The sequence below is a fragment of the Rissa tridactyla genome, chromosome 10 (assembly GCF_028500815.1).
Source record: "Rissa tridactyla isolate bRisTri1 chromosome 10, bRisTri1.patW.cur.20221130, whole genome shotgun sequence".
Lineage (NCBI taxonomy): Eukaryota > Metazoa > Chordata > Aves > Charadriiformes > Laridae > Rissa > Rissa tridactyla.
In genome coordinates this window covers 9,992,462-10,005,000 of record NC_071475.1, presented here as the reverse complement: position 1 = coordinate 10,005,000, position 12,539 = coordinate 9,992,462, and the positions used below count along the sequence as shown (strand labels likewise).

General features: G+C 44.3%; 1 protein-coding gene across 1 annotated transcript in view; it reads left to right on the top strand.

The window, feature by feature from the left end:
* The first annotated feature begins 5,519 nt into the window (after positions 1–5,519).
* SUCLG2 (succinate-CoA ligase GDP-forming subunit beta) overlaps positions 5,520–12,539 on the top strand; it is a 133,137-nt gene continuing 126,117 nt past the window's right edge. Inside the window, exon 1 of the mRNA XM_054216103.1 lies at positions 5,520–5,663. Coding sequence (XP_054072078.1) covers positions 5,580–5,663 — 84 coding nt within the window. The 5' untranslated portion in view covers positions 5,520–5,579. The remainder of the gene's footprint in view (positions 5,664–12,539) is intronic.

The window sequence follows — 12,539 nt, the reverse complement described above, 5'->3', positions numbered from 1 at the left end:
GTAATCCATATTGTGTGCTTCTTCTCTCACACACCTACACACATACCCTTGTACCCCATACTCCAAGAAAGCTGGCTGTTACTTGCTATGCAACAAGAGAGCGTAGCCTCTTCAGAGACCTCTTTGATCTAAATTTTCTTTAGGTTACATATACATAGAAGGAAACTGAATGTGAAGACAACACACCTCTATACCTTTTCTCTATACCTTCTTTACCTCTGCGGTAAAGAAGAAAAGACGTGTCCTTGTCATAGGTGACGCCCTACTGAAGGCGGAAGGCCCAATATGCAGGCTGGACCTGGTCCATAGGGAGGTCTGCTGCCTCCCTGGGGCCCGGGTCAAAGACGTGAAGAGGATGCTTCCTTCCCTGGTACGGCCCTCGGACTACTACCCACTTTTGCTCTTTCAGCTAGGCAGCGACGGGGTAACAAGAAGTCGTCCAAGGGCAATGAAGAAAGATTTCAAGACCCTAGGACGCCTGGTCAAGGGATCGGGAGCACAAATTGTGTTCTCGCCTATCCCCCCAGTTGCGGGGAATGACGAGGGGGTAAATAGGGGGAGCCAGCAGATCAATGCCTGGCTTCGAGCCTGGTGCTACCAGCAGGACTTTGGGTACTTTGATCATGCCCTGATCTACAAAATGCCTGGCCTGCTGGTAACAGGCGGGAATACCCTGACCTCTAGGGGAAAAAGGGTTCTAGGACAAGAGTTATCAGGGCTCATTGAGAGGGCTTTAAACTAGATTTGAAGGGGGCAGGGGATGGTACTGGGCTTGCTGGTGAGGTGCCAGGGTGTAGTTGCTCAGCACTTGTGGGCCAGTGTGCCAGTATTTCTGAAAGCCAGAAGGCACACCACATCTCAATGGTCAAAACTACACACACAACTCCCTCTCTGAAATGCTTATACACCAATGCACTCAGCATGGGGAATAAGCAGGAAGAGCTGGAGATCTGTGTGCAGTTGCAGGGCCACGATCTCATTGCAATTACTGAGACGTGGTGGGACAGCTCACATGACTGGAATGCTGTCATGGATGGCTATGTCCTTTTCAGGAAAGACAGACCAGGGAGGCGTGGTGGTGGAATTGCACTCTATGTAAGAGAGCATTTGGAATGCATCGAGCTCTCACTAGGGGCGGATGAAGAGAGGGTCGAGAGCTTATGGGTAAGGAATACGGGGCAGGCAAATATGAGGGACACTGTTGTGGGTGTTTATTACAGGCCACCTGATCAGGATGGGGAAGCTGATGAGGCTTTCTACAGACAGCTGAAGGTAGCCTCGCACTCGCAGGCCTTGGTTCTCATGGGGGATTTCAATCACCCCGATATCTGCTGGGAAGACCACACAGCCAGGCATGCACAGTCCAGGAGGCTCCTCCAGTGCATTGATGATAACTTTTTGACACAGGTGGTACAGGAGCCAACAAGGCAAGGAGCACTCCTAGACCTGAAACTGACAAACACAGAGGGACTGGTGGAGGACATTAAGGTTGGGGGCACCCTAGGTTGTAGTGATCATGAAATGATAGAGTTCAGGATCATGGGTACCACGCATAAAACATCAAGAAGTAAAATTACAACCTTGGATTTCAGGAGGGCTAACTTCGACCTCTTCAAGAAACTGCTTGGAGAGATCCCGCGGGCTAGGGCTCTGGAAGGCAAAGGGGCTCAAGAAAGCTGGTTGATATTCAAAGACCACTTCCTCCAAGCTCAGGATTGGTGCATCCCTAAGAGAAAGAAATCGGCCAAGGGACGCAGGAGACCTGCATGGTTGAGCAGGGAACTTCTGAAAAAGCTCAAGTGGAAGAAGGAAGTCCACAATAAGTGGAAGAAGGGACTGACCCCTTGGGAGGATTACAAGAATGCTGCCAGAGCGTGCAGGGATGAAACGAGGAAAGCCAAGACCGCCTTGGAATTAAGCCTGGCTAGGAATGTCAAGCTCAACAGGAAGGGCTTCTACAAGTATACTGGAAGCAAAAGGAAGACCAGAGAAGTTGTGGGCCCACTGTTGAATGAGACAGGAGCCATGGTGACGGAGGATGCGGAGAAGGCGGAGTTACTGAATGCCTTCTTTGCTTCGGTCTTTACTGCTCGGCCCAGCCCTCAGGAGTCCCAGGCACTGGGGGAAGTAACAGAGAAAGAAGACGACTTCCCTTGGGTTGAGAAGGATCGAGAGACGGATCAATTAGATCAATTAGATATTCACAAGTCCATGGGCCCCGATGGGATGCACCCGAGAGTGCTGAGGGAGCTGGCGGAAGTCATTGCTGGGCTGCTCTCCATCATCTTTGAAAGGTCCTGGAGAACAGGCGAGGTGCCTGAGGACTGGAGGAAAGCCAACGTCACTCCAGTCTTCAAAAAAGGCAAGAAGGAGGAGCCGGGGAACTACAGGCCGGTCAGCCTCACCTCCATCCCTGGAAAGATGATGGAACAGCTTGTTCTGGGTGTCATCTCAAGGCATGTGGAGGAAAAGAAAGCTATCAGAAGTACTCAACATGGATTCACCAAGGCGAAATCATGCCTGACTAATCTGATAGCCTTCTATGATGGCATGACTGGATGGATAGAGGAGGGGAGGGCAGTAGATGTGGTCTACCTTGATTTAAGCAAGGTGTTCGACACGGTCTCCCACAGCATCCTCATAGGGAAGAGTGGGTTAGATGAATGGTCAGTAAGATGGATAGATAACTGGTTGAAAGACAGAGCTCAGAGGGTCGTGATTAGGGGCACAGGGTCTAGTTGGAGGTCAGTGACAAGTGGTGTTCCCCAGGGGTCAGTACTGGGTCCAGTCCTCTTCAATATATTCCTCAATGATCTGGATGAGAGGATAGAGTGCACCCTCAGCACGTTTGCTGATGACACAAAGCTGGGGGAGTGGCTGACGCACCAGAAGGCTGTGCTGCCATACAGAGACCTGGACAGGCTAGAGAGTTGGGCGAGAGGAACCTTATGAAATTCAATAAGGGCAAGTGTAGGGTGCTGCACCTAGGGAGGAATAACCCCATGCACCATTACAGGTTGGGGGCTGACCTGCTGGAAAGCAGCTCAGCTGAAAGAGACCTGGGAGTCCTGGTGGACAACAGGATGACCATGAGCCAGCAATGTGCCCTTGTGGCCAAAAAGGCCAATGGCATCCTGGGCTGCATCAAGAAGAGTGTGGCCAGCAGGTGGAGGGAGGTCATCCTCCCCCTCTACTCTGTCTTGGTGGGGCCGCACCTGGAGTACTGTGTCCAGTTCTGGGCTCCCCGGTTCAAGAAGGACACGGAACTGCTGGAGAGGGTGCAGCAGAGAGCTACCAAGATGATGACTCGAACACCTCTCTTATGAAGAAAGACTGAGGGATTTGAGTCTCTTCAGTCTGGAAAAAAGACGACTGAGGGGGGACCTTATCAACACTTATAAATACTTAAAGGATGGGTGTCAGGAGGATGGGGCCAGGCTCTTTTCAGTGCCCGGGGACAGGACAAGAGGTAACGGGCACAAACTTGAGCATAGGAAGTGCCACCTAAACATGAGGAGGAACTTCTTTACTTTGAGGGTGGCAGAGCCCTGCCACAGGCTGCCCAGAGAGGTGGTGGAGTCTCCAACTCTGGAGACATTCAAAACCCGCCTGGACGCGTTCCTGTGCAACCTGCTCTGGGTGATCCTGCTCTGGCAGGGGGTTGGACTAGATGATCTCCAGAGGTCCCTTCCAACCCTATGATTCTATGATTCTCATCATACTTTAAAGATCAGGTATCTTCTACCCTAGAGATATAAAAAAATGTCTTAGTGACTAACCTAGATTGCGCATCTGCACAGTGTTTTTCCATTTACTAAATCTAAACAATAAAAAATATAGTAAAGAAGCTTCTCCACTATTTATATTATGCAGTGAAAGTGCTCCTCATAGCATTAAATGATAGTGTTACATGCAATCCACACACATTATCTGAAAGCTTATATACCTGTTATATATATAAACCTAATGCAGACAGCTATAATAGTTTGTATGAATAGGAAACACTGTGCTTACTGAACCACAGTCATGAAACTGAAAATGAAATTATATTTCTTCCAGCATAATACCAAAGTCAGTATATAATATTCTGAAAGAATAAGGAAACAGTAATACCTAGGTTAATACTGGGTACCATACATTATTGCTCAATGCTATCAAAAAGCTGCATCTTCAGATTCTTTATTGAAACATATTACATTACTTAAATTGTCATGACAAAGACAAAACTGTTCAATTTCAGATTTTTCTAGCACCTCAGTTTTTATGAAATTGCAGGTTTTTTTCTAATAGAAGTATAATTTATTTGCTGATTAAATTCCAATAAAGGAGTTGTTCAGTCCTGATTTTTTTTATAAACACGTCTAGGAGTGAGGAGTGTAAGTCCTAAGCACTGACAGGAGCATCATCCTTTGTTCCCATTGACATCCTGGACTAGAAGATGGGGATTTGACTGTTTTGTTTATCTGACTACTTCATCATAAACCACTGAATAAATAATGTTCAGCCTGACTAATGGATGCACATAATGCTAAACTCTGCATGCTTCAACAGAGGTGAATTTAATATGAACTGTTGTAAAATTGCAAGGGTATTTCATCTGCTACTCAATTTTTGCAATTTTTTTTTCAAACCATCATTGTTAATTGCTAATTTGTGTGAACTATTTAAAGTCAGCTCTCCATTTCTCACAGGTGGATTATCCAGACTGTGCATTAACCAAAACCAGATACAGAAATGCTCAGTGGGCTCACATAGAGATTGTACCTGTAAAGACCAGGCCATCTGACTCTTGAACTTGCTTCAGATTGAAGACACAAAACACCTGTGTCCACAGCAGTCCTTAAGTCATTCCTGATGGGTGGAACGAGGTGTTTTCACAAATCTGGCTTCTGGGACTCACTTTCATGAAGCTACAGGTGGGACTGGTAACTCCATGTGATGAGCCATGAGCTATCAGGGCTCTGGTCTTAAGCGCCATCCCCCACGTGGGCCTGAATTCAGTCTGGCATTAACTAACAGGATTTACCTGTGGATGAAGAAATGAACAGAGGCATTTTGTGGAGTTCAGATTAATGTGCCTGTGAAGAGTCAGCTGGATCCCAGCAGGGCTTATTAGCGCTTATTAGCTTAGGTTAATTTACTATTTCTTATCAAAAGAAAAAAAAAAAAAAAGAAGTGCTTTTAGTCATGAAAAAAAGTCAGAAGGCAGATCAGTGAGGGCAGTACCTCCAGCAGTTCAAGGCTGTCGCCTCACACAACCTAGCTCCTCCACACAACGTTGTCTCCATCGCTCCCAGCCACCGCCTTCCCCACAAAGCCCCCTCCTGCCCTAAGCCCCAGCCCCCCACAGCCATGCTCGGTACAGGTACTCCCAACCCACCCTTCCCTCACACCGCCTCCAACCGCGCACCCTGCCCCAACATGTCCTCCCCACACGGAACCCTACCCCGCCCGCCCCTCACAGCGCGCCCGTCCCCTCTCCTCCCCTCCGGCGGGGTGGGCGCCGCGCCGAGCTTCCGCCCGGGGAGCGGGGCAGGGCGGAGACAGCGGCCGCCGGGCGGGCAGGCGGCGCGGCTAAGATGGCGGCTTCCCTAGCTGGGCAGGCGTGGGTTGCGCTGCGGGACCTGGCCCTGAGATCCGCCTGCCTGCGGGGCAGCTTCCCGGTGAGTGAGCCCCGGCCCCGGCCGCCGCGTGCCGCTGGCATTGCTGGCGGCCCGGACGCTGAGGGAGGGCGGCGGGCCGCGCACCTGGCGCGCTGGGGAGCCTCTCCTCAGGAGCCGCCCCGCTCCCCGGCCCCTCCGCCGCCGCTTTCCGCCCCTCGAAGCTGCTTTTCCCCCGGGGCGGCCTCGTAGCCTCCCGCTGTAGGGCGGAGGCAGGTGGAGGGGGACCTCTCCTTTCCGCCTCGGCGGAGCTCGGGCTGCCGCTCAGGTTTCGTCGCCTGGAGGATGTGTTGAGCCCGGCTGCGCTTTTGGCGGGCGGCCCTCGCTCCATCGAGCCCGGCGCTCCCAGGGGCCGGGGCAAAGGTCCGGTAGCGGCGCTCGGTCGGCCAGGGCTGCACCCACCACCGTGTCAGAAGCTCTGAACGCTTCCCTGGCCCTAAAACTAAAAGTTCTTTTCATTATTTCAGTAGCAGAACTAGGTGACACTGCACGTGAAGTAGTATCACTTATGGAAACACGTTTTGGGTGGTAGTGCCAGGTTGGCTTTGGGTTTGTGCTGGTGGCTGAGGTGAGGCCAGGGTGCGGATGCCCACTTGTGCTCGCCCGGGAAGGCCAGTCATCTCCCTTCCTTCCCAGTGGTCTTGGCTCACAGAAGTACGGTGGGGAGGAGCAAATGGGCCCCCTTGAAGGGCTCACGTTCAGGAGCTCTCTTGAGGTGCAGTGGGAGTTCTTTATTCGCCTCGACAGCAGGCATGCTGAGGTAAAGTGAGATATGTACATTTTAGGCAGCTCTGGTGCCTTTGGCAACCAGCCTCTTTATTTTTTCTCTTTATTAGATCAGCAGCTGTAACGGGAATCTACTTTGGTCCGTGCTTCTGAGCATAAGTATTTTCCCAGAAGCAAAAGCCTCTGGAGTGAACACAACGTATTTCTGGCCAGTTCTGCTCCATGGGTGCCACTGCTGGGGGATGCTCCTGGCTGCCAGCGTATGGCTGTGGGGGACGGCTGTCAGATAAAGCGCGGTGTTGGTGCCGAACCTAACTTGCACCGTATATCTACATTTGTGTGGTTTATCTTTTAACCTGAAGGAAGTTAGCTAGCTCGGTTTTAAATCTGAAATCTTTGTTGCCCAACTTTCCTTTTTTAATGATGGGTATACTATTTGGCAATTCTGTGCAATTAATTGATTTAGTGTTTGTCTATTTCACGTATGTATATACACACACACAGACAAGGAGACCGTATATGTGTGTATATATGTACATACACATAATTATGTATATACAAATCTGTGTATATTTATCTGTGTTTGTACATACATATTTCAATCTGTTTGTGTTGATGGGCAATCCTGTCAGCCCCAACAGTGTTTGGTGCGTATATGGTTGAAGATGTGTTCCTGCCATGATGGCTTATGTGACCCTTATCCTACAAAAATGTGCTGGGAGGTGACATCCCTGTTTTTCTGTGCATCCCTGCTCTGATATGGAGGGATGTTGTAGGACTTGAGTATGGAGCGTTGTCTGGACAAAGTCATCTTGGAGCGAGGCGTAGAAGGTGTTTTGGTTGAGCTTGGTTTCAAACCCTCTCTATCTGGTGCTGCAGCGGGGATCTGAGGGAGAGGTGGAAATTATGAGTTCACGCTCTGTTCTGTCGTCTCTCAAGGCGTGGAGTGATCCTGTAAGTTACTCCACTGACATCACTGGGTATCAGCTCAGATTCTCAAGAGTATTCTTAGGATATTAAGGTGGCCAACTTTTTTAAAAACTTTCTTTGTGTGTTACTTATGAAATAGAGATATTGAACTTGTATTATAAATCACATTATATTATTCTGTTTCTGAACTCTGACAGATACTGAGAGCATATCCCAAGAACGGTGCTTTCCAAGTACACTATTTTCAAGAACCACATCAATACTGTATAACAACAAATCAAGTTCTTAATTTCAAAGGAAAACACTTTCCTGTGGAAAGGTCTTCATTTTTGCTATGTTACGTTATAGAATTCCCATGTAAATAATCTCCTAATCTCCTGCTCTCTCAGACTTTAAATAAGTCCATCAGTCAGAGCCTGGATTTCTGTGGTACAAAGTAGGATAAAGCATCTGATAGTAAGAGAAGTCCTTCCTTTGAAAGAGTTTCTTTCATTTGTATCTTTCACTACTTTGCTTAGACCAGAAGTTACACTGTTATTTTATTTATTTATTTACCATAAACCAGCAAAACCTGTCCTCTTCTCCAAGCCTTTTCACAGATAAGAGTCTTCCATATGGTAAGGATATAATCAAGAAATATCAGTCTTAAACTTTGTTGTTTTGGTGACCTTGTGTGAGTAGATACTTGCTGAGGTTTAAAGTATTTCCTCATAACCTTCATGACTTACTGTTGGAGTGGTGTTTGTAAGCTTTGTATCTGTTACAAAATTTCTTACTATTTCAAAACCGTTGATATTGTTCATAGCTGTGTTGAAACAAGCTTTTTGAGAAGTTTGGTTGTCGTTATAATCTATGCACAAACATTTTTCTGTGTAACCATTTTAGGGGTAGACTAAATGGTACTTTATCATATCACATGAAAATATTTTATCCTTCTGCTTTGTCTTTGGCTCTTTACCTTTTTACAACTGTTAAACATTTTTTACACTTTTTACTTTTTATATTCTTGATAGATTCAGTTCTTTGAGCTTTTGGAGTTTAAATCTGACCAAGTGTGTCAAGAAGTTAAAAGATTTCAGTTGTCTGCAGTGCATGTGGACAAGTGTATTTAGACCTGCTCTTACTGGAGCAATATTTGTAAAGAGCTGTGACAAACGCTCCAGGGACCACTCCGCAGCAGAATTCAATCTTGTTGGCTAGCAACAAATAGGCTCCATTGAAGGCTGTTTATTTGAATGGGAGTTGGATTGGGCCCTTTGGGACAATGCTGTGTTTTCAAAATAGCTTCAGATGCAGTGGATTTCAGCGATGAATATAAATAAGGAACAATTAAATCAGAATTATATGAAAAAAAAATGCTTAAGGTAACTCTCCAGTTTTCTAATACAGTGAACAGATTGACTGGTGCATTATGCAGCCCTATCCTAGCCTTCAGAATGGTCCTCAGTCCTGCCATAACATCTCCAAATTTCAGGCATGTTGAAAATATTAAAAAAAAAAAAAAAGGGTGAGGGGGGGAAAGAGGAGATCAAACAATATTCCTATTATAAAATCTGCTGCATGCTATATATGTTAAAAATAGGGAACTGTGCAAGGTTGCTCACTGCAAATGCCTTCAATTCCTAGACTTAAATACCTATAAAGCCTCATTAATGCTGGACAGAGAAAATTCTGTCTTTGTTAAGAAGCTATCAGCTGTGAGTTTAATGGTCTTCCATGCAACAGAAAACATTACTGGAAATAACTTTCAATTCATGACTTTAGAAGCTACTTCAGTGCTAAATTCTTGCTTTTTTTTCTTGGCTTTATGTTAAGTTCTTGAAAGTTTCTTGGAGGTTTGGACTGTTTCCCTATTTGGCTTCTCCTGGTTGACTGTTTTGCTATAATTTTTGCGGGTTTACATTTAAGAGGCAGGAAATACATGAGCCTACAGACTTTCAGAAACATTTTTTTCCATAAGTACCTAAACTAAATGACTGGAAAGCCCTCTTCAAACTCCAGACAAAACTGAAATGCCAAAGTGGAACAGTTGTTTGGCCCACTCCTCCTTGTCAGTTCCATTAAACACATGGTAATTGACTCTTTTTATATGAAAGAAGGAAATGAGTACATAAATAGAATCTTTTTTTTTAAGTTACTTTTTCGGGTAGTTTTTTTATGGTGGAACTCCTACCTTGGGAGCAATCTGTCTCTGGCACAAATATTCACAGCTTTGTCTAGAAGTAGAGAAGCTGCACTTTGCTGCATTTACTTACCTTTTGTACCTCATGTAGATGTAATCAGGGGATAAGGCTAATTAGATATGAAGAGACAGCCTTCATGAATATGACATTATGTTGAGAATTAGCTGGGACACCTGTGGTCTTAAACCTGGCTGTGGATAAGTAAACCCTTCCTTCCTGCCCTCCATCTTAACTCCCAGCCAGTTTACACAAAGAGACTCCTTACCTTGCTTGGGTATATTTAGGATTCATTAAAGTTTTTGCTATAAAAGCAAGTGTTTTTTCATTGATCTGCCTCCTGAGGCACTAGATAAAGTGTCAGTAGACAAACTCTGTTTTCTTTACAGATATCTGAGTGATTGTTTGTTTCCTTCTGTTTTTTTCTGGCAAACTGTCAGTGCAGGGCAATTTATTTAATTTTTTTTTTTAAACTTTCATTTGGTCTTTCTGGCTGATGTCTGCCAACAATGATACTATGAAGAACGTGTGAAGATGTTGAGATTCTTTTGGGAATACAGAAATGTGAGATGAGTGCTCAGAAACACTTGGTGTTTGGTTGTTTTTTAGAAGTAGATCATTTCTCCACTATATTTCCCCCTCTCTTGTTTGGAAGGTTCATTTTCAGCAAAAATTGGAAATGCATTATTTCAGTGCTTAGAGAGATGATTCTCCCACTCCCTGTTTCCAGGGCTCACTCGCAGGTACAGTTCCAGGATTACTTATTCCCCAACTGATACATTATTTTTTTTTTGCTGTTGACCACACCTGTGACAAGTGGCTCGGCTCATTATTGCTTCAGGCAGTCCAATCCTTCTGTGTATGTTTGAGACTAGAATCTGCAGTTTTGAGCATATACCCTAAGGATTTTCTCCAGAAAATTCCCTTCCTTAATACTCTGCTGAGAAAGCCACTTTCTAGCCATCTGTGAATCAGTTAGCTGATGCTCATCTCTTCCCTGCTCCACAGCATTTTGATAACACATGGGACATGGAAATCGTGTTATCTGTGCAACTGATTATGACAATAACTTTGGAACTTGTAATTAAACATTGATCCATAATTAATAGCTGGCTATTGATCTTATTTTAACTAGATAACACAGCAGTCTAGACATGAAACTAAGAGAAGTTAAGATTGACTATTGTGAAAAATTCCTTAATAGTGGAGGTATCCTGTGCTGTTGAATAGGTGCTGTTGAAGTCTCTGTTGCATGAATGATAGTTAAATCAGATTCTAAACGTACGCTGAAGCCCTCCTTTAATATCGCAATGGAAATAAAATAAGAACCCAAGATTGGTGGGGTTCGAGTTTCACTTTTTCTGGTTTGTTAGTTTGTTTAAATGGTGCTGCTTTATTGAGCAGATTTACCCGTGAGCTTTTTTCTTCCTGGTCTCTTTCTGCTTGCTCGTAGGTTTCCTAAACTACCAGAGTCTGTATCTCAAAATTGAATTACATTTGTTTTATTTCTGTGGTGATCTTATAGCATATAAACTTGGAATCCAAAATCATAAAGTTCTAGGCACTGTCCCCATTGGGCACGAATGTGGGTTGGGCTGTTTCACTCAGAGTGTTTCATTTAAGAAAAGCAATTTTTAAATATTTTGTGAGTGATACCTTATTATTCTTTGGGGTTTATTTACCTTGCACATTGGTAGTACTTGGTGGTTGATCAATTTCAGTCTACTGTGTTTGTCTTTAATTTGTGCAGTAGCGCTTTATCGATTGGACCTAGAGAGCAAAGTAGTTTAAGTTTGCCTCTTATCATTTGTATCTTTATATAATTAATGATTTGAATTTTACTTTTGTGCTTTTCATAATAAAAAGGAATAGATTCGTGTTGTTTACAAGTGAAGGACCAAAGGTTAGGTGCATGTCCTTATCAGCTAAATTAGTTTGTACAAGAGGTGTTATAAATGTTGCAACTTTGTGGTGTGCTTTCTGCATTTGTAGAGTGAACATGTGACTCTTTATAAAGAGTGCCTAGGTATTTTAAGTTACTAAATCTGGCAGTTTGTCTTAAGGAAGGTGGAACAGATGAAATACCTTGCAGATTCAGCAGGCAGTAACTCAGTCTGGAACAAAAGGGTTATTTTATTTTATTTTTTTTAACAAGTAAACTGTAAGTGGAAGAGTTTTATTTGTCTGAAAACGGATAGATATTTTGAGAGCATCAGTAGCAGCAACTTTGAACACCCTTTTATACAGTGTGCATTTAGAATACTTCTGGAGCAATAAGCAAGCTCATGGGAACAATAACTGGGAAAGATGAAAAATGGCAAGGTATTACAGGAGTAGATAGACTCTGAGGAATATAAACAATGAGCAATAGTCTCAGTTTGTGTCAGGAGGTGAGAGAATCACTCTTACTGTAGTTACTTTACTTTTGGCGTCTAACTCTTGTCCACTAAAATTCTTTGTGAGATGCAGAAGTTTTGTAGGAATTGCCAGGACTGGAGAATTAACGGAGATTTCTGATCATGTTTGGTAGGTTTGTCTGCTTATCCAAGACTTTTGACTAGAAAACATGAGCTGCAAATTAAAAACCAGACAGCGGAATATTTCATCATTCTTTTGAGATCTTTCTCTGAGGGATCCATGGACAAAAGAATAGTTAAATTTGACATCTGCTAATTTACTGGCAGCCAAGAAAGCAGTTACTCCCTTGGGGGGCGAGGGGGAAATGGGGGGGGAAGAAAGTTGCTTGTACACAATATTGGTATAAAAGTTTCTGGGAAATTCCAGTTATGGGAAAGATTATGTGTGCAAATTACAGATAACAATGACAGGTAAAGGTAAAAGATAGAAATAGGTATTTATGAAAATTAGAGATGAAAGGGCTATTAAAAACAACAGAAAACTTTTTATTGTCAACAGATTATTTGCTTGGCTTTTTAAGGTCTGAAGATGGCATGAGAAATTTACTTTCCCTTAAATTTTCTAGCTTCAACTCTGCTACGCCAAACACATTGGAGACAGTGAATCTATTTAATTGAATTCTTTC